General features: G+C 41.7%; 1 protein-coding gene across 1 annotated transcript; it reads left to right on the forward strand.

Annotated features, from left to right (window-relative positions):
• Nucleotides 1-200: 200 nt before the first annotated feature.
• Nucleotides 201-22,770, forward strand: dot1l (DOT1-like histone H3K79 methyltransferase; the record flags this gene model as incomplete). The annotated part of the gene is made up of 28 exons (XM_083888394.1): nt 201-281; nt 5,364-5,407; nt 5,531-5,605; nt 5,743-5,806; nt 6,165-6,393; nt 6,578-6,672; nt 7,257-7,319; nt 8,708-8,763; nt 9,028-9,107; nt 9,277-9,345; nt 9,444-9,550; nt 10,294-10,335; nt 10,420-10,515; nt 10,609-10,831; nt 11,280-11,393; nt 12,495-12,586; nt 12,725-12,826; nt 14,837-14,974; nt 15,622-15,747; nt 16,025-16,458; nt 16,588-16,675; nt 16,781-16,930; nt 17,104-17,146; nt 17,314-17,930; nt 19,483-19,688; nt 20,563-20,636; nt 20,731-21,432; nt 22,145-22,770. The coding sequence occupies 28 exons, from the start codon at nt 201-203 to the stop codon at nt 22,768-22,770; spliced, it is 4,836 nt and encodes a 1,611-aa protein (XP_083744520.1).
• Nucleotides 22,771-22,855: the final 85 nt, after the last annotated feature.

Here is a 22,855-nt window from a genome sequence, read left to right on the forward strand (position 1 = left end):
TTACACTCGGTTGTTTTGTGTGTGTGTGTCGGCCACGCAACGGGCGTCGACGTCTTTTTTATTTCACGCATTTCAACGTTTTTGTTTCACAAAATGTTCACGTTGTAGTTCGCTCGCTAACCGTCCAGCTGGCTAACAGAGAGCAGCCACTAGCTAGCTAGCCGAACACCACAGGGCAAGCCGCCGCCGTGAAGTGTAGAATGGGAGAAAAGCTGGAGCTCAAGCTCAAATCGCCGGTTGGAGCAGAACCCGCTGGCTACCCGTGGCCGTTACCAGTATACGTAAGTGTTAAACCTCAAAAACACTCCCGCCACACATGTCGATTTTGTCCATGTTTTGGTCTTTGTTAGCTAGCTCATTGCTAGTGTTGCTAGCAGACGGAGCCACGGCACGGTCGTCTGAGGACTCGGGTCACGTTGGTCACTCTGGTGACAGTTACCGTGTTTTACAGCCAGCTGCAGTGAACGATCTAATATTTTTACTAGTTTCTAATGTTTGTTACTGCTTTTCCGACTTGCAAATGTGTATTATACATTCCTGTAGTGCATGCGATCTGGTAGTCACATCTTGCTGCTGCTGGTTAATGTTCTGTTGCTTGTTGGTTCATATTATCTACTCATGCATTTACTAAGTGCATCGTGCTTAATGTCTGTTCATGTTGGCTGCCTTGTGCTTTTTTGATTCAGCTCGTTGTTGTCCCACTGCTTGTGATTGTCTTTGCTGTTGTCCAACTGCTCCTCATTTGTTGTTATTTCAGCTGTAGCATGTTAACATGGCAATTAAAATAATAGTTCGTTTTTCTACCTGTGTTGTATTCTTACCTCGAGAATCTGTTGTAACATGATACCATGGACCACAAATGAAAACCAGTCCCTTGGCAAACTGGCATATTTACTGACATGTTTAATCATATACACTGGTCATGTCAAATAAAGCGAAGTGATTGAGCAGAGCTACATTACTAAGACAGGTCTTTTCACTTGGTAAAAATGTCTAGAAATTGCAGCCACTTAAACAGGGAGTCTCGTAACCTTCATTATGCCAATGTTTTCACACAACTTATTATTGTTAGGATCTACCATGTTCATACTGTAGCACATGGCATGTGTATGTACAATCACTTCACACAGAAGCATTTTATCTGTTCGCATGCACCATCTAATGTCTGTAAATAACAATTTATATTTGTATTGTTTGTGGACAGATAGGCGTGTACATAATGGGTGTGTGTATATGAACCCGGTGAAGCCTGCTTCTCAGTGCTGCTCGTGTGTGAATAGCAGCGCTATATTCCTGGAGTGCTTTCAGTGTTTGTAATCTTACAACACCCCTGTGATTGAGACCAGCTGGGTGTGTCTGGTAGTTTGAACTCTGGACATACACTGAGCCCCTTATCTAGCATTGCTCCGGCCAGTAATAGTCATGTTGGAGATGCACTTCTGTGCTGGTAGTTTTATTTCCATGCAGCATGCTGTCAGCAGCACGTCAGTGTCTGACTGCAGTTGACTCACTGGAGTTGAGAGGAAAGGGAAGTGGTTGCAAAACTCTGTGGTCTTTTAGTGAGTTAAACTAAGTCTCTCATTTAAAGTAATTGCGGTAAAACAATGGGTACTGAAAAAAAAACCTGAATTTCTCAGAATGTCTGGGAGGTCTTTCTGCATATCTCCTTTCCACCCACACTGTACCTTGCTTGGCAGTGTATGTTTGTTTCTGTTTTTCTCCCTGTGAATCATTTTATTATGAACTGAAAGGGTTTTTAATTGAGTCTGGGTTACTAATTGGTGTAATCTACAACCCCCTCTGCTCTGGCTGATGTTTGTTGCTCATGTCTTCATACTGGTGCATTGGGTCTGATAACATGGACCCCCCCCCCCCGCCTTCACATTGGAGCCTCGCCCATTTTCTTATGTTGTGTTGTGTGACTATAAACGGGAGAGAAAGTATGTTAGGAATTTATCATACTTTTGACGTGCATGATGCTATTATACTGGGACACACTGAATTGGAAACAGCTGATCGCCCTCCATGTGGAGATCTGCAGTATGGAGCATATTTGTGCAGTGCTCTCCTCCTGTTTTCAAAGGAGAAAGACTTCCTTTCCTTTCTCCCTTTCTCTCAAGTCCATATGGCCAGCTCTACAGGGAAGAGGATAGAAACCACCGCTCTTTTTTAGCAATGCTATATTAATAGAATTCAGAAACACGTGCCAATATGTGGCTTTTAATGTTATTCTACTTCCAGTCACGTTTTAATGATCGGTTCTAACCTTATGTGAACTGCTTGCTGGCAGCAGTAGATCCCACACCATGTACATTCATTCTTCACTCCCACAGAGCATTAAGATTGCTTATCTCACCCACGGAGCATGAAAAAAATGCTGCCTGTGTTTTAATACACACAACATGTCTGTTTTGCAGGCGGTTCCAGTATAGGACATGCTGTCAGAACATTTTTTATCCCTCCGTTTGGTGCCATGTTTCATTCCGAATCTTTGTCTGTGTTTTTCCCTGTATCACTAAATGCCCACATCTGTGCATCTGTAAATGCTTTCATATGAAGAGCACCTCTGGGGTGGTGCCGTTCTTTGTCCATTTAGTTGTGGGTGTGAATAAACCCAGTTCTCCAAAGAATTTCAAAGACACAAGAACTGTCGAGTGAATTTGGTGTAAGGCTTACTTAAATGTTTAGATATTTATTGATTTTATTGATGGGCTTGGTGCATGTTAATAAACCTCAGTATTAAGTACAAGATGTAGCCATGCCAGGTAATAACAAGAATGCTAACAACTAACTTATACCCAACTATTATTTACAAGGCTGCAATTAACAAAACCAATCAATGGTTTTCTAGCGTACCTCTTAGCATGCGGTTGTTGTTGCAGCACTGAAATGCAGTCTTGTCATTGTGGTTATGGAAGAGAATTGAATAGATGGAGAGATGGAGAGATCGATAAATACTTTATTGATCATCTATGGGGGAAATTAACATTGTCCAGCAGCTCTTACATAGAAGTATAAAGGCAGACAAAGCAAAACAAGTATGTATCATTCTGTATGTAACACTAACGATGGATAGTAATTCTCTGTTGGTGCCAGGCAGCCAGCCAGTGTAGGGCAGCTGAGTTCATGTCCCTCTGTGTCCTCGGCATGTAACCTACTGTGATCATCTGTCAGGACAAAATAAATTGAATCGTCAAGACATCGCCTCTGGATAGAAGTATGTTTGTATTCATCAGATGCTGGACACAAAATAATTCCCCATTAACCTCTTATTTGAGATATGGAACAAATGATGACTTTAACGTTTGTTTTAGTTCGCTGTATTTCATGTCAACAGTAATACAAGTGTGTAAGTGGCATGTCTGCGTCAGTCATTTGTTCTTGTGGGGTGAGGTATATGTAGTGGAGCACTGTGTGGTGTGAAACCCCAATGCCCTCTGTGATGTGCTTTTCAGAGTTATGTATGCATCACTTGTACCCATAGTGAGGAGAAAGAGGATGATTGGTCTTTCTTGTTCTTTTTGCCTGACACTCATTTTCAGGCGGTTTATTTTTAGCAGCAGTTGCAGCGTGTGCTGGGGTTCGCTGTGTGCCTCTTTGTGTGAGCAGGTGACCTCCCATCGCAATTTCATTTGCTCACTTTCAGTCTCTTTCATACGCCTTGTAAGTCTTCCCCATTTACTAGAAAATTAAGTGCTTAATCTGTTGTGCCTGCTCTATGTTACTGAAGATTTGTAGCTCATGTTGCTTATTAGCAGAGTTAGCATGGCACAAATATGGTTAGAACCGGAACTCTGCTTTGACAGAAATAGTATTAGATTTCCTGTGTTGTCATGCCTATTTGAGTGTGCGCGCACTCATGTTTGAGCTTTGGCGGAAGTTTGTGTAGTAGTGGCGGGCTGTATTGAGCGGGAAGCTGGGAGGCAGTGAGCTGTTAGCTGTGGCTGCTTTGCCAGGCCTCAAACAGCTGACAAATACCAAGCTTTCCCCTCCTTTCTCTGGCCTCTCTCTCTTCTCACTTTCACTTTCTTTCCTTTTACCCTCTGATTTCTCCCCCACTCTTGCTTTCCCTCTTTTTTCCCTCCACCAGAGGCTCTCCTTGGCAGTGCACTGAGGAAGGAGACAGAAAGTGGGTCAGTGGGTCAGCTCAGGCAACTGGCTCAGGCTGGCTCCACTCTGGGTGTAACCTGAGTCTTCTTGCTCTCATAGAGCCGTTCAGCACACTCCAGCTAGGATAGCCAACTATAGCTTCTTTACATATGATTAATTAACTTAATCTTGTCTAAGTTTGTGGAGCTTTGTTCTAGATGATAGGGAAGTTGAAATCACTGCAACTTTAGTTTTTTCAGAAATTGTTTCTTGAATTAACTGAAGGTGAAATAAAATGTTATTTAAATGTGCAAGGACAAAGGATTTGATTTGTAATACATCGGCACTGCAAGACAGATAAGGATTACTGAACACTTGTTATAGTTTTGTTTCTGAAAGTGTTTTAATGAAAGGCAAGTTGATACTCCTTACCCTACCCCTTCCCTTAGTCCTTGTTCAAATCAATGTTTTTTTTTTCTTTTTCTGTTCTGTTGTTGATTTGTATTTCCATTTTTACAGCCTGTGCATCTTGAAGCATGCTATATGTAGGACTTTTGGATTGGATTAAAAAAAAATTCTGTCCAATATCCGATCCAGTGATTTTGACCAGTTTCATATCGGCCTAGTCTTGTCCTGCCTGTCCCTGCACTGATGCTGTATACACACAAATGCTCCCTCAATTGTGCATTGCTGCTTTAAAAAGTGACTTATTCTCATTTTTGTGAGGCACAAAACCTTGAAACCTTTGAAGATATTGACTGTTTTAGACAAGGTCAGGCATTGCAGGTTTATCAAACTGTGTCAGCACAACCTTTGATGCCTTTGCTGTTATAGACTGACTCTGTGAACAGACATTGTGTAAAAGACTGCACCATTCAGCCTCAAAATAGCCCTCAGTGACACTGGTAGTGGCTACAGTTGTGTAGTAACCTGATTGGTTATTTATGTTGTTATGAAAGTTCTATGGCAAATGTGTCAGTTTTCTGTGCAGGATCTGACAGAATAATCTGAGTCTTCTCATTTCTGGTGTCAGGCTGTTCTATGTTTTCTGGTTTATAGAATGTCTGCCCTGTGTGTATTAAGTATTGATTTTGTCATCCTTGACTAAATGGTGAAATACCAATACTTGGAGTGGGATCAATCAAAGATAAAGCTCAACAAAATATGGTTTCAGAAAGTGCATTTTCCAAAATATCACCACAAATAATAAGACTTGAGAACCATTCTAAAGCCTACATAATCTAACATTTAACGTGACTCCTCTTTGTTTTCAGGATAAACATCATGATGCTGCTCATGAAATCATTGAGACCATTCGGTAAGTGACCTTTCCACTTAATCTCTGAATCAGCTCATGTGCACACCCACATTCACACAGACAGTAAGTGAGTGAGTCAGGTGCAGGGTTATGAAGTGTTGATTTTATGTGTACATGCTGTAGGTGGGTGTGTGAGGAGATTCCAGACCTCAAACTCGCAATGGAAAACTATGTACTCATTGACTATGACACAAAATGGTGAGTCGTGGTCCACTTCTTTTAAACTGAAATCAAATCTCCAAGAACAATGACTATGAGGCTGTTTAAAAGTGTCTATGAAATCTAAGCGATTTGAACCAAGTTTTGTTTTGTTTTGTTTGTTGTTATTCTCACAGCTTCGAGAGCATGCAGAGACTTTGTGACAAGTACAACAGGGCAATTGACAGCATTCACCAGCTAGTAAGTCTTTTTTTGGGAATGTTTTTCAGTGTTGTGTTGGTGCACAAAAAGTAAAAAACACATGGCTAAAAGTGGAGAACACTGTTTGGATTCCAATCTAATGTATAAAATGTCAATATTTGTGTCCACAAAATTAATAAACTCTTGGTTTTGGTCAGTTGTTTGTGTTTGGTCAATTTTTTTCTTGAGAACATCTGTATTTCTTTGTATGCTCATTAAGACAAATTAGTGGCCAGAGTGAATTGATAATACAGTCTAATCCGTGATTTTTGAGTGAATGACAATGCCTTTCTTTTTATATTTTTGTGAATCTGTATTTTTGTGAATACATTAAAAGAATGTAAATCTCATTTTACAGTGGAAGGGGACCACCCAACCCATGAAACTGAACAAACGTCCGTCTAATGGGCTGCTGAGACACATCCTACAGCAGGTGTACAACCACTCAGTGACTGACCCTGAGAAGCTGAACAACTATGAGCCCTTCTCCCCAGAGGTGTACGGAGAGACATCGTTTGACCTGGTGGCTCAGATCATTGACGAGATGGAAATGATGGAAGACGACACCTTTGTTGACCTCGGCAGTGGTGAGTCTGCTGTTATTGTGGGATACTTTTTTGAAAGAATGAAACATTTTCAAATGTCCCTTTATTAGGTTCATAGTGCAGACAGAACATAGCTTGGTTTAAAAACAAACAAACAGATGTGCCAGTTTTTACTACGTTACTTTATAAAGCTATAATTATCCTTTTTATTTGTTTCTGTTTGCAGGAGTGGGACAGGTGGTGCTGCAGGTTGCAGCAGCAACCAACTGTAAACACTACTATGGTGTAGAGAAAGCAGACATTCCAGCCACCTATGCAGAGGTAACTATATATGAATCTCACAAAGCCAGAGGGTTTTGCCAGAAAGGATATAACACTAAAGTTGTCTTTGGTGATCCGTGAAAATTAACTCTTGTTAGCCTGGTGCACAGCAACTATCCACCATCTAAATTTTTTATGAACCTGCTATATATGCTACTATATGTGCCCATGAATGTCATCATTGCTGCAACCAATGGCATTGCTTTGGTTGCGTGACACCAGCTACTGGAGCTCGATGTGGTGTCTCTGTTTTTGATTAGCCTTCATACTTGTTTACTATTTAATTTTCCTCCCTTTTAATTGCAAACCCTTGCCAGCATAGAATAAGCATGTCTAAGAATAGCACCTTGCCAAAACGGTACAAGTTATTCGTAGTCTGTATGTTGTGTGTTTTCATATATTGAAAATAGCCTAACTTTAGTTAAATACAGCTAGACAGCTGCTAGTACAACCAAAATCTCAGCAAAACAAAATCCCTTGCAGCTGGTGTTAAGTTTGTAATCCTTTTTTTTTCTGGATCATACACAGCGGAGCGTTTTTGTTTATACTGATTTGTTAATGGTATGTGACCTTCTTTGTTTCAGAGCATGGATAAAGAATTTAAGAGGTGGATGAAATGGTATGGGAAGAAACATGGGGAGTACACAGTAAGTTGAGTCAGTGTGGCATATATTTTTATGTTACACTTTTCATAACACATCCTCAAGTGCAGAGCAGGGGCCTGTTTCAGAAAGCAGGTTCAACAAACTCTCAGTCTAACCCTGAACTCTAAGTTGATCTACTCTGAGAAAGGAAACTCTGAGTTTTCGGTTTCAGAACAGCTGATTTGAGTTAGTTTGTTCAACTCGGAGTAGTTTCACCTCGAGTTAAGCGCGTGCACCACAAGTATAAAAAGACAGCATGAATGGAGCCCCGTTTCAACGAGTCACCATGACAACGGGGAAGCGGAGAGCGACGTTCTTCACCCACTGGAGTTGGAAATATTAATGCGCTCATACGGTGAGTTTGAGCATGTTTTTAGAAGGAAGTGTAACAGCAGCAAAAGAGAGGGAGATGGCGTCAGAGAACACTGCTGCTGATGAGGAAGTTTAAATGTCGTCCTTTGCACAAAACAATATTACAGCGGGAAACTGCTTGAGTTGTAGACTATTAATTTATTTATTTAGCTGTAATCCTGCGGGGGAGAAGCGCAGTTGGCAGCAGTTTAAGATGAAACATAAAAACATTGTTCAAACAGGTAAGACCTCGATCATTTTGATCATGTTTTACATTGTAAAGTAAATATGAAGTGGCTGTTTGACTGTACAGTTGTTTTATCCCCAACATAATGATGTTTTCACACATAAATGACTTCTCATTCTTTATATCACGTTCAAGTGCTCTGCTTCTATGACGTTCTATAAAAAAACTCCCATTTGTATAAAAAAAAAACTGCAGCGCAACACACTTTCTGCTGTGATGTGAGAGCATGACTTCAGTTGGTAATGTTGTAAATGTAAGGACGGATTAGGTTGTGTATGTAAATGATGAACTGTGACGTGAAACGTTGCTGCTCAAAAAGAGAAGTGTCTGGAAATCTATGCGCGGTCAGATAATCATGTCCTGACGAATATTTAATTCTCTGCGCAGTAATGCTGCACCTTCATCCACGGGATCACTGTCAAAACACATGGTTGTGAAAATAGTCTCCACCTAATATAACTTCTAATGTAGACGCGGAACAGACTTCAAAACTCTGCTGACTGAATGAATGAGGAAGTCAAATACCGTGTGTGTCTGAAAGAGGGCGGAGACAGAGAGAAATTCCAGGTTTGTTGAAGAAAACCTGCCAGCGAGCAGGTTAGGTTCACGGCGTATGTTGCCAGCGTAACTGACTCAGAGTTAAGCTGATCTGGCTTTTTGAAACCGAAAAACCAGAGTTTCCCTCATTTCAGGGTTAAAAGACTCAAGAGTTTTCCCTAAACCTGCTTTCTGAAACAGGCCCCTGGTCTGTGGGTATTCAGTTTTACCCAAACTATTTTTGTTTGATTTTTAGCTGGAGAGAGGTGATTTTCTCTCTGAGGAATGGAAAGAAAGGATCGCCAATACAAGGTGGGGGACCACACTTGGTTGTGGTTGTTGGGACCGTTGATACAAAGCATACTAAGCTTTTGAAAAAAGTTGGTTGAACAAGTTTAACTCTGGCTGTCCAGACAAAGCATCCTGCTCAGGACTTCAATATGAAATTTAATGAGCTGATTTGAAATGTATCCATCCGTTGAGATGAACAATTTCGCTTGCAAAACGTTATACTTGCTTGGTAAATCTTTTTCACTGCCCACAGTAGATCTGAAATTGTCCCTCTCTGTCTTCCAGTATTATTTTTGTGAATAACTTTGCCTTTGGTCCAGAGGTAGATCACCAGCTGAAGGAACGCTTTGCTAACATGAAGGAAGGTTAGTATTTCACAACTGACCACTTTGTTGTCTTGACTCGGCCAGATTTACTTGTAAAGACCTGCAATATTTGACTATGACATATAAGATCTACTGTGTTTGTCCTCATTTATAAAGGAAGTGTATGCTCATCTGTTCTTCTGTTTTTTTCTTTGATTTTATTTTGCAGGTGGGAAAATTGTGTCCTCTAAACCTTTTGCACCTTTAAATTTTAGAATAAATAGTCGAAACTTGAGTGGTAAGTACCATAAATAGAGAAAAGTAAATACTTTTCTATTTAAAGCTTCTGTTGGTTTGATGATGATGATGATGATGATGATTGTGTCTTTAATGCAGATATTGGCACAATAATGCGTGTGGTGGAGCTTTCTCCACTGAGAGGCTCAGTGTCCTGGACTGGAAAACCAGTTTCCTACTACCTGCATACCATAGACCGCACCATAGTAAGTCTGACAATTCATCACTGTTCCTGTAACTAGTGTTTATAGGATGATGGGGAAAGGACAATAAAACACGTAACTGCTACAGTGGCACAAACAAATTATATATTAGACACTGAACAGTTGCTTCAACTCTAGAGGTTGGCTGCCATAGCACTAGCTGTTATTATCTTAATGAGCAGTCTGTCTCATGAGGAGAAAGCAATCTGAGGAAAGAACCCACAGGGTAATACAAGGTAACACAAGCCCATTAAATAACACTGACGTTTGTGTCGCTCTTGCAATTGGGGAAAAAAGTAATCCCTGGTCACCAGTGGGAATCCCAGTGAGAAAGCTGACAAGCTGTTGATAAAGTCGCTGGTGGTTTGTATCCTTTACTTAAAAGAAATTCTGTATGAGTGTGACAAAGTTATTTTACAAATACATTGAGATTTGAGAAACAAAATACTTGTCTGTCAAGTATCGTGTATGACTCGCAATCCATGATATCATCCAAACGCTGAGTTCTTTCATCTGTGATACCTTTATCAATTTAATTACAGTGATGTATGAACTTATTTGGAACTATTCAATTTGAAGCGATTTATAAATGTAGGTGTAACATCAGATGATCTGGGATGGAATAATCAATAATAGCAATTTAAAGATTGTTATTTTATATTATTATTATTATTATTATTATTATTATAGATAGAATTTAACAAGATACATGTAATATAAATATTAATCTTTCTTGTCTTTTTCAGCTTGAAAACTATTTTGCTAGTCTCAAAAATCCTAAACTCAGGGTAAGTATTTTTCTTTCACAGTGTATAGATGGTGTCACTGTATTTATCAAAGCAAAACAACTAAAATGGTTAATCTTATATCAGGAGGAGCAAGAGGCAGCTAGGCGGCGTCAGCAGAAGGATACAAAGGAGAGTAAAAGCAATAATACCACACCCACGAAACCGAAAGAACAAAGCAAGGTAGGACCTCCACAGATTTACCAGGTTTTGAGTATGTAAAATTTCACAGCTATTTGTGTAAATATACTCTGTGTGTGTCCATTTACATTACAGCAGGACTCTTGTGGTGAGGAAGAGCATCCTACCTTGGTGACAGTGGTCAAGCCGACTGCCAAACCAAGAAGAGCTCGACTCTTGACCAAAGGTCGAAAGTTGAACAACAAAAAGCGAGGTCGACCTAAAAAAGCCGCCCCGGCTGCTGAGAAGAAAAATAAGAAGAATCAGAGCGCGCTCGACTTGCTGCATGCTAAGACCCTTTCTGCAGCGCCCCCTCAGGGTTAGAGTGCACATTCACACCTTCACATACACACGCTGTAAACAAAAGACTTAAGAAAGAAAAAAGTCACCCTGGAATATTTTGTTGGACAGCATTTAACTTTTTTTTAGTTTAGTTATTTTAGTTTGCATTCAGAGCCTTATTTCAATAGTCTTGGATGTTTTTTTTTTGTTGGGCTGAATATGGAGACGGACAACTGAAGCAACCCCAGATCATAACACTGCCCCCACAGGCATGCACAGTAGGATTTTAGAGAAATATTAAAGTATGTGCCTTTTTGTTTTAGTCAGGCAATATCTATTGGTTTCCTACTTCTCAAAAGAATGCTACGCCACACATGGAAATCTTGAGCTGTCTAATATTACAAATGCACATATTTCCTCTTTACTTAAACAGTCTATGGCTTATTTATTTAACTTGACCTTATTCTTATTTATTCTCTGTGCAGATGCATACAGGCCACCTCAGAGTCCCTTCTACCAGCTACCTCCCAAGGTCCAACACTATCCCTCTAGTCAACTGCTGCTGAGCCCGACTCCACCTGGTCTGCAACAACTTCTAGGTGAGCTCATGACGTGTGTTTTGTCTGTTTAAAGTTTTTCAGATACTGTATGAAGGCACACATGTCAAAAGTCAAAATACTAGGACAGAGGAGATTAAATCTGGAAAATACTAAATGCCCATAAGCCAGTTGTACCTTCCACAAACCTTTTAATTCTCTCCTATGGAACATTCAGGGCACCAGCCCCTGTTTAGACCTTTGTATGCTGAAAGTTCTTGTTAAGTCAGATATTGTACCAGCATGGTATTTACAAATTACATTATGGTGTGTGCCACCCCTAAACACACATTCACAGTTATAGAGATATAACCTATTGTGGCATGTCTTTTTGTTTACTCTCTGTCCTCCAGCTGTAATACCTCCTCCTTCACTGTGACATTGTGCAACACTTGTTTTAGGGTGTTTGCCATTCACCTTTACGCTTGGCTTCACTGACACATAAGTGACACGGAGAAGAAGTAGCAATTGTAATAGCAGGATTGGTAGCAATCACAGGAAAGAGTAATTTACTCCAGCACTAGCCACAATAGTTAGAAATAGCAGAATTTGTGGAGTTGTATTTAACAGTACCCTTTTAGCCAGAAGTTCCATTGCCATCGTTTCTGTCTGAACCTGTCTTAACACAAGATGACGTCATGTGCGGTTGTGGTGGTGGCGGCTGTTTTCCTGTGCAGTAGACTCATTCCTACTATTGTGTTCAATGTTGTCACTGTGATAGGTCTAGTACAGACGGCATGAAGATTTAACACAGCAGTCTTCACTATGTTCAAAACTACACTAAACACTTCACTAAACAGTTCAATTATTTTAGATAATAATAACATGATAACATGGGAGTTCATCAAGTATATGTTGTTTATCGCTCAACCAGCCAGCAGTCATGTGTTTCTGCAGCGTTGTTTCCAAAAGTGTTTTTGTCTGTCTCAATTAAAATACAAACCTCAAGCTTTTGTAGGAAAAAGTAAAAATGAATGCATGTTAAAACTAAGACGTATTAGTATTAGTTTAAAACTCCTCGTCAGCCTATCTTAGAATAATTATTGCAACAGAGTAAGAATTAATCATCATTCCTTTCCCTGTTCCCCATGTGTGCTTTCACAGATAACATCAAAGTTCAATACCTCCAATTTATGACCTACATGAAGACTCCTCAGTACCGGTCCAACCTGCAGCAGCTTTTAGAAAAGGAGAAGGTATTTCATAGTTTTATTAGATACCTGTATTTCATGGATATGCTACTGCTCCTTGCATACTGTACATTTAGTTATGTTTTGTCTCCCTGGCAAAGTAACTTATTGCTTTTTCCCCCCCTTGTTATGCCTTTGTTTCAGCAAAAGCACATGGATCTATCAGGACAGGCAGAGCAGCTTCAATCTGTGTGCGAGTCTCACAAGGACAGGATCAAAGGTCTTTTTCAGACAAAACTAGATGAGGTATGAGCTTCTTTAATGTCCTCCATATCCCTGCAATAAAGACACAGTCTCATGTTGAAGGTCCAGTGTGTAGGAATAATGGTGAGACTGCAGATTTTAATAAACAGAGGAGCGTTCCCCTCACCCCTCCCTTCTCTAAGAGTGTCAGCAAACTACAGTTATGCAGCAAGTTTCAGCTGGGAAGTGCACGCTCTGGTTGTTTGGTTTGGTTATCCATTAAGTACAAAGTACATAAAAGTGCTTATTCTAACTAAAAAAAACTATTATGCAAAGCTACTTATGGGATATATATTTACATTTTTGCCAATAAACCCTCCAAAGTGTTACACACTGGACCTTTGACATCTAGACATTTGCACCACTTGTTTTCTATCTTTTATATTGCCCTTAATCCACGATTAAGTGATTTTATTGTGGAGAAGTATGATAATCCAAAAAAAATAGAAAGCTTATTGCTTTTCATTGCCAACTCTTGCATAATGTATGAACAATTACTGCTCAATAAATACAGCTCTTTTGATGACAGAGTGAATGTTATCCCAGTTCTATCCCATTTGCGTATAAACAGGGTTGAAACATCCTGCTCATGTGTTGTGAGGTAGCATTGTGTTGTAGTATTCCAGTTAGTGGCCTGCACGGGCCTAGAATCTGGGCCCTGGCAATAGGGGGTGGAGCCTCCAAACTCCAAATAACAAAATGTAGGCTGTTAATGTTGCGTCCGACCTTATCTGAGTACTTTTAACTGTGCAAGTAGGTAAATTTTGTTTACTTTCAATATGAAGTTTATTTAGAAAATAGATTGAGGCATTTTTGGGGTTGTTAAAATTATTATTTTGTCTTTTGAAGTGACTGGACATGATGTAGCAACAGCTGATCTACGTATTGTTCTCTGTTCTCTTCAGTTCGCCATCTCTAATGGTTATTTATGTTGTCCATAGGGCTGTAATCAACCAAAGAAACTCTTGGTCGACTAAAGCCCTGAAATTTTGACCAAAATTCGACTAATCGTCAGCGGGGTACTTTGTGGGTGCGGCTCTTTTATTTTGAAAAGACCCGCACCCGCAAAGTACCTGTGCGGCTGCGGCTCTTTTATTTTGAAGACCCGCAGCCGCGGCTGGAGTTCAACAGAGTCTGACGGCTCTGACAGCGTTTTGCATTACGTTCATCTGCGCAATACCATAGCCCGTGATATCCGAAAATAACTAGTAATATCAGCACAATAACTGTTGAGGAATACACAGCGAGACTGAACAGCGCAGCGCTGCTTCGCGGATGAGACACAAACAGACCGCTGGACGCTGCCGCTGTTACGAGCGGGTGCGTCTGCAGTTATAAAACCAATGAACGATGATTAGACTAAAACATTGAAATATGCTAATAATTTTTATACTCCTGTTCATACTCAAAACGGATGGAGCAACCTTAGCTTAGCGTTTTAAAATGATATGTCATGTTTGTAGTAGCGCTGTGAAAAGCAAACTGTTGCTTGCAAAGTTTGCATTTCACTTTTTTCTACTTTCGAAAAATGCTGCCACACTGCTGATGTCTGACATGGATGCGACAGGAGGACTGACTGTAGCCTAACATGAATAGCTCAAAATTCACGTCTAATTAATGACAACGCTAATCTGACTGTCCTGATGAGCCACGGAGTGACAACTACTCACTGGGCTGGACTAAACCAAAACAGTGGAAAACAAGGGGGGTGTTCTCTGAAGACAGGCTGTTACCTGTGAAGCACGGGTTCTGTAAAACACCCCAATTAGCATGTGGTACTTTCCTCCTAATGTAATTCACCATAAAAAAAAAATAAATGTAGTCGACCAATCACAATTTTGGTTGAAATCAGGGTTTAATAATTGTAACCTGAAGTTATGTACCCACAATGTATGTTTCTGCATAGGGGTGACAGATTTAGCCACTTGAGGCCAGCAAAGACTGGACTGATGTTAATGAGGTCTTGATATTTTTCTTCCTGATGTATTCAAACTGTGTGTGTTTGTTAACCAGTTGGGAGTGAAAGCGTTGACTGTGGAGGATCTGCTGCAGGCCCAGAAGGAGATATCGGCTCACAACCTTCAGCTGAAAGAGCAGACTAAACAACTTGAGAGAGACATGGCCTTGCTCAGAGACCACAGTCTACTACTGGTGAGTCATCAGAGCCACAAACCCCCGTCATTCAGACCTGACATTAACATCCGTCCTCAAAGCCCGAGATGCTTCTCCTGTGACCACATATGTTTGCGTTTCACTTCTTTGATCTTCATGCCAATGCACACCAATGCTGTGTTGTACAAATATGTCCATTGCCAATTTGCGCATCTCTGTGTTTGTTCCTGTTTGTGACACACACAGATGTCCTGAGATCTCTGTGTTAGTGTGTTTAAAGCTTGACGACCTAATTTGTTGAGAGAACACTTTATCATGAAGTGTTGATATCTGGGTAGGGTTAGTATTTTTGTCTACACAAAAAATCACTTGTTCACTGGGAATTAAAAAATGCTTTCAGTCGATAATGCATCCTGGGGATGTATCACATTCACACATGTAAAAGAATGTGGCCATATGCATCCTAGACCATCTTAAAATGTGGTCTGACACTTTTTGGTGCATTCATACCTGGATCTAGAACTTGTGATCGGATCCCTCTGCACAGATGTTAATGCCAGGTCTAGATGGTGGAAAGGGTTTCTGTCCACTTTATATTACCAGTATTTCACAGCTTGCATCTTTGTCTGCTGAAATATTTGTTGGGTTTTACGATAATAGTGTTTTGTTTGTTTTTTTATTTCTAGTTGAAGGCCCGATGTGAGGAGCTGAAGCTCGATTGGGGTTCTTTGTGTTTGGAAAGTTTGTTGAAGGAGAAGCAAGCGCTACGCAGACAAATCTCTGAGAAACAGAGACACTGCTTAGAGCTGCAGGTACACAGCATTTCTTCATTTTGCTGGATCCATTTCTATATGCTTGAATGTCCCTTTCCTTCTTCTTGTTGCACTCCTCCATGCCTTTGTGTTCTCATCCTATTACCTGCCTCCACCCTCCTCCCTTTCATCTGTCCTTCTTACTCTTCCAGAGACAATTATGGGGATTAAACTCGTCACCCATACGCACTTATGATGACTTGATGAATTCCTGTCTTGTATTTTTTCAGGATGTCTGTTTTATTTTGTAATGGCTCCCCCTGGTGTCTGTTTGTAGATTAGTATTGTGGAGTTGGAGAAAAGTCAAAGACAGCAGGAGTTGCTTCAGCTCAAATCCTACAGCCCCCGTGATGGCTCTCCGTACAGAAAAAGCTTGGACTCGCGCTCTTCCACAGACATGGACTCCTCAAAGCTTGGCTTGTCTTCAGCCCCAGCGCTCAATGGCATCAGTCCAGAGCTTTCTATTAATGGCACCAGCTCACCATGTTTTGAGCGGACCAGCACAAAGGGAGAGCTTCTTTCTCGCTACTTGCCCATCTCTCCTGACCATGAAATTGTTTCTGCCACCCCTGACGCTCGGCAGAGGCAACACATATCTTCCCACACTCTTCCTGACTACACACGCTTCTCCCCTGCCAAAATTGCATTGCGGAGGCACCTAAACCAGGACTCCAATGCTTACTTGAGGGGTCCAGGGTTGACCACACACAGGTTGGTGTTGTGTTGATGCACTGAAATCTCCAACAGTTGTCTTTTTTTATTTATAAGGTCTCCAAGTTCATTCCTCAAGCAACAAACTGCTGTAGTTTAAGTTTGTTAAACTTATTTTCTTTTTTAAAGGGAATTTGGTAACATTAACTCTTCTCTTGGAGCCAAACAAAACTACCCCTCCCCCAATGCATCTGATGCACAGAAAGGTTCAGAGAGGGTAAATAAGAATCCTTCTTTACGGTCTATGAATGTGAGTTATTTATCTCTTCTTCAGTGTTGGATTTCCCACTATTAACACTATTTCCTTTGCTGTTTTTTAAAGGGTGGTAAGGAGAGAAGTCCATCTGTTCAGGGTGACAGCAGCATTACGAGTCTGCCTATCAGCATCCCTCTGAGCACTGTCCACCCAAGTAAACTACCAGTCAGCATTCCGTTGGCCAGTGTTGTGCTGCCCAGCCGAGCTGAGAGACTGGTGAGCATCCTTTCAACACTTTTATTCTATATTTGTGCGTTACAGCGTGTAATGATTTGATGATTCTTGTATTTCTTGTACCATGTAATTATTGTCTTGTTTTAGGGCACATTTACATGAGGTTGTGACTCTTTTCACAGGATGTCTCATCTTCTTTTTGCTTTACATTTCAGAGAAGTACTCCAAGTCCTGTTTCTCAGGCAGGCCAGACCAATGGTAATTTAAATAAATGAACAATCCAATATTACAGTATTATTACTTGGAAAGATAGAGATAATTTTTCATCTAGTTCAGTGCATTGCATCTGCTTATTCTTTGTTTAGTAGTTGCTTGGGTTTTCTTCCTGTGCACCTGTGTCACAAATGAGTTTGTTCTGTCTTCAGGATATTCATCCAGCTCAGGGCTGATGAATGGAGGTCCCCACTCTGAGGATCACAATGGTGCTTTATCATCACCTCTTCCACATAGCAACAATCCAGTGACTGGACAAATAGGTCGTGCAGGTCCCATTCAGAGCCCCCCACTCAGTACTGGAGGGGTGCTCCAGTATGCAGATGGACCACCAAGAATTCTGCCAGAGGACGGACAAGACCGCCAGACGGGTGAATCTGACACCGAGCCCCAGGACAGTGAACTGCAGAGGAGAATCTTCTTCTCTTCCTCTTCATCCTCGTCTTCCTCTTCGTCAGGCAGTGGAGGCAGTTCAGCCGGAGGATCACGCTTCCACCATCACACTGGCAACTCAGCCAAGCAGGGATACCACAGTAACCATGGAAACCACCACCACCACCAGTCTCCCGGCACACAGCACACACCCACACACGCGTTGTCATCACACTCCTCTCACAGCCTCGGCTCTCAAGAGGGACGCAAGCGCGGGAGAAGGAAACGCAGCTCTGCAGGGGCTGTGACGGCCAGTGGATCCCCGAAGAGGAGGTCATTTCCTGGACTGAGCTCTTCCAACCACTCCTCAGGGTCACCACTCAACATTAACTCCATGGTGAGTTTTTATCAGTATTGTAAACTACTATGTATGGATGTCAGGAACAACAGTTAAATGAACAACAGAAATGCCACTCTCGCTCTCAACCTTACCTTCGTTAGTAGCCAAGCAGAAGAACAGCAAGGCAGGTCCTTGTAACCAATTCAGAATACTTTATTAAGTATTCTGAATGGTGGTGACAGCAAGCTCTTTGGGACTTGAACCAAGTCTATGTTTCTCTACTGTGCTCAAAGAAGCTACTATATGCCACTAGTAGAAAAAGTGCTTCCTCGGCATAAGTCTGACCCCGATAACAGAGCGGCCGTCCATGCACTCCATTATACAGTGCATCCACACTGCCAAATGCAACAGCTGACACGCTGTTGTCAATGACTGACCATTTGTGTGTGACTTGAAAATATGTGTGTGTGCGTTTATCACTGAGCATGATCAATCATTCACATTGGCTCAGCCACTTGTCAGGCTTTGTCAAACATTAGGGGAAGACCAAAATGCCTCGACAAAATCTGACATCCTGACATTGATGAAGCTAGGAGTCGGAATATGAATGAAATACGATGATATCCTTGTTTTTTTCGTTTGGTGTGTGTGATTTAAAACAATGTTAAAGGTGCCATATGTAAGAACGTGGCCAAAAACGGTTACTACATTCAAATTCAAAACACCAAGTCTTTTAGGTTTCGTTTTCTGACGTAACTGGCAGCCTATGGTTGCTCGGCAGCTGAGACTCTACTGACTGCAATGATTGGTAGACGGCGGTATGTGGCTCCGCATGCCAAAACATGATTTCAAACATAAACATGATTTGCAGTCTGCAAAATATTTTTTTAATGCAAATATTTTGGCTGTACTGTTGTTGTTGGTGAGTTCAGTTTGTTATATGAACATTATTCCTGAGTCTCTGTGACATATTAGTAGGATTTTATGGCCAGTTGCTTTAGATTTATTAAATAATGCACCTTTAAGATCAGTCATACTTGAATTTGTACTGTCAGTGTCATCAGATTGACTAAAGCTGGAGCTCATCCCATCATAAGGTTTCATGACTGTGTGCTCTCCTTAACACAAACCTCATAATCCTCACATTTCAGAGATGGGATGTAGGAATGACGGTAGTGTACGACATTGTATTAAAAGTACTTGAAACATTTGTGTTGAAAAATATTTTTTGCACTATTAGTTTTGCAATTTCATTCGCTGTTGTGTTGAAAGCTGTCACTGTGTTAACGTTCTGTCGATATTTCATAGTAGTCATAGTAATCCTTTATTTGTTGTTATCTGAAAAAGTATTTTGGTTCCAGTCCAAATTACTATTGGTAATCAGACTTTTTAATAGTTAGTCCATCCATCCACAAGTACTTTGTCCAACTACTTATACCTAAACTCTACTTTCTGTCTTGCAGTTGCTAATATTTGCATGTTTGTGTAAAATACATCTTGATCTCAACCAGCTATTTATATTTTTAAAGAGGGAAACCAATAGATATGTTGCTTTTATCTGATAACAGGGAGAATTACTTTATTAACCTGCTTGTCCATGTTCCAATAGGTTAACAACATCAACCAGCCTCTAGAGATCTCTGCCATCTCCTCACCGGAACAATCAAGTCGTAGCCCCATTGGGCCTGACCTAGACCAGCCTCCTGTCTTGAAGAGAGAGCGCCCCCTGGAGCTCAATGGTACAGGTCGTTACTCCTCGGCCCCCAGCTCTGATGACGAGGACTCAGGATACCCCGCTGACAGCTCTAGTTCACGGTAATTCAGACGTGAGATGAAGAAAAAAAAAACACAACAATTTTCCTGCTGAGCTGCCCTTTTTGTAAGGTTTACACTAAAAATACAGGCTGCTTTTTTTGTCTTGTTGATTGTTGCTTCACATCGAAGTGAACAATTACAACATTTTGTCTTGCATTTATCACGAGCCACTCTAATCTGATGTTTCTAATTAAAAAAATATAAATTTTTGTCTCATGTAATTGCACCAGCTTTTTAAGAGGGCTCACACACATTGTGTGACTGATACTTATTATTCAGGGTGTCCGCGGGGTCTTAAAAAGTATTAAAAGTTTATAAATAAATTTTGGGAAAATTAAGGCCCTTAAAAAGTATTAAAAAGTATTAAAAAGTCTTAATTGCGATTTCATGAGATATAAAATTTTGCCTGAAGAGTTTGACTGCAAAAGTATGCATGAATGTATTTATTTTCCTCTCCTCGTCTGCTAAAAACAATGATGTGCAGACATCAAGATCGGCTCGGGGCCGCGCGTGCACACATCTTGCGACAGCGAACACGCTCCTCCTGGCGCGAAATAATATCTGAAATTGCACGAAATAAAATTGTGAATACTTGAGTCAAAGTTTTACTTGTTGTTTATTTTAATAAACCTTACCTTTGGTTAAATTTATTCTTTCAAGCTTTGTTTCTTTCCAGTCTTATGAGTTCCTTCGTATGGTTGTGCTGTAAAGATTTAATTTTAAACTAAAACTGTTTTGTTAGTTAAATATGTGTTGCTGATTGGTAATAAGGTCTTAAAATATTTTCAGAAGGTCTTGAAAAAGTCTTAAAAAGGTATTGAAATTAATTTCAGCATTCCTGCATATACCCTGTTATTGTTCTTTTTTTCCCTAGAATTGAAAGAAAAATTGCCACTATATCCTTGGAGAGCAGAGATGGATCCAGCAGATTAGGGGATGGTGAAAGAGGTATGGTCATCAAATGTTCAAATTAAGTCAAAATGAAAATTCTTGCATTTCTGCTTCTTGATGATAACTGCTGTTTATATCCTCCAACCTCCAGGGAGAAAATCTGGAAGCAGCAGTGGAAACAGCACGGGTAGCGATGCATGCTCTTCATCCTCCATGTCCTCTACCAGCAAGTGGAAATCTACTTTCTCACCCATTTCCGACCCTAAGCAACCTAACTCTGATCAGAGACAGGGTGGCTCTCCGTTTGGAATGGGGGGTTCTAGTCGGGGTACAGACTCCGACTCTGACCACAAACAGCAGCATCAGCATGTGAGAAAAACAAGCGATGGAGACTCATCCAGCTACATGAACCCTAATCCCTTCCTCAGTCAGGAGGCAGGGACCCGAGGAGGAGGAGGCAGCAGCAGCAGTGGTGGTGCTGGAGCTCAGGGAGGCAGCGGCTCAGACCAACGCCAGGCCCTCCAGAAACAGAAGACTACTCGTGACTGGGATCTGAAGACGAGCAGCAGCCTGGCCAGTCAGAATCTCTTCATTTCAGCTGCTGTCAGCAGTGGAGGGGGGATTCTGAGTGGGAAGGTGGGTGGTAGTCCTGTAGCAGTGTCTTCAACTACGGGCTCATCTGTAGGACAATATCTGGGCTCTCAGTTCCCACTCAGTGGGACGTCCGTCTTACAACCCTTGTTCGGGGCTCAGACAGGCGGATCCACAGTGAGTGGGACCACGCGGCTCGTCAATGGACACTCTGCCCTGGGAAGCTTCTCCAGTGCAGGACTGGCAGGAGGAGCAGCTGGAGGTGAGTGTTACTCACGAAGTAATCATGCAGTTTTACCTTGTAATTCCTGAGAAGTCAGAATGAGGTCTTAGTTTTAACCTGGGGTCATCCTGATAAACAATAGCCTGCAGTCATTGATTTTAGCATCAGGTAAGTGGAGACTCAGCGCTGCTGTCGTTCTGTCTGTCTCGGTCTCATAGCTTAACTGACTCCTGTGCTGCCACGCTTTGACACAGACTGGCTGCTTCAGTGCTGCAGTTGGAAACACCCTTGGAAAGTGTTTATTTTCAATTCAGATGATTCAAAATATATATTTTTAATTGTTAAATTTGACCATTTAGCACAATGGTGAAAAAGAACCAATTAAATTTACAATGAATTTATATTAAATCATAATTATTAGTCATTTTCTGTGGGTGTATCTGTTGGGGTTGTATCCAAGAGTCACTTCACTTTTAAGGAAAAAAAATATTATCCAAAAATGTTAGTTCTTGTAAAGACTCTCATATTGGCCACATGGATTTGGTTTGACTACATTGACAGTGAACTGACTCGGTTGCTTTTTGTGTGCTTGACTAGGACTTGCTTGGCACTATGCACAACCTGGCTCAGTCCTTGCTTCTCTCTTTGTCCCTCTCCTTCTCACTCTCTTTGCTTCTATTATCTGCCCCCCCCCCCACTCTCCACTCTCTCGCTCTGCCCCTTCCTCCATTTTCTACTGTATGATTTGCAGGTATATTTCACCACGTGGTTCCCTCAGTGTCCTCCCATCAGTTTGGGGTGACGTTGCCCACCTCAGGAGGCCTCAGCTCTCTGCTCAGTCTCTCCTCCTCTTCCTCTACCTCCTCTCAAACTCAGCACACCTCCCCCCAGCCAGCCTCCACACGCCTGGCCTCCGTGTCCTCACCTCTCCCACTCTCCCAAGCTCAGCACAGCCGCACCCAGTCCGTCCTGCACAGCCCGTCTCCTCCCACGCTCTCCCTGCCCCCTCCACCTCCCCTCCACAGTTCCACCTCTGCACCCACACACTCTGATGCACCACCATCATCTCGATCAGACTCCCACTTCTCCACTCGTCTGTCTCATTCTTCTCCCCATCACCAGAGAGCGCAGTCATCCCTCTCTCACTCTAACGCCTCCTCTGCTTCTGTCACCGCTGCCACCTCTTCTACTGCCTCTCTCTCCTCCTCGTCTCTGTCAGCCTCCTCCTCGTCCCGTCCATTTGCAGTGCACTACTCCCCTCGGTTGCCCCCTCCACCAGCCACCTCAAGTTCAGGTGGTAGTGGAAGCATGTGGAGGAGTCAGGGCACGCATGGAACCTACATCGCCTCCCAGCTCCCCAACTCCCGACCGAGATAGGGTTTTGGGGAGGGGGGAGGTGGGGGGAAGATGGTGAGGGGAAGGTGGAGAGAATGAAAGGGAGAGAGAGAGACTGGTACAGAGT

Source organism: Microchirus variegatus (assembly GCF_963457635.1).
Source record: "Microchirus variegatus genome assembly, chromosome: 4".
Lineage (NCBI taxonomy): Eukaryota > Metazoa > Chordata > Actinopteri > Pleuronectiformes > Soleidae > Microchirus > Microchirus variegatus.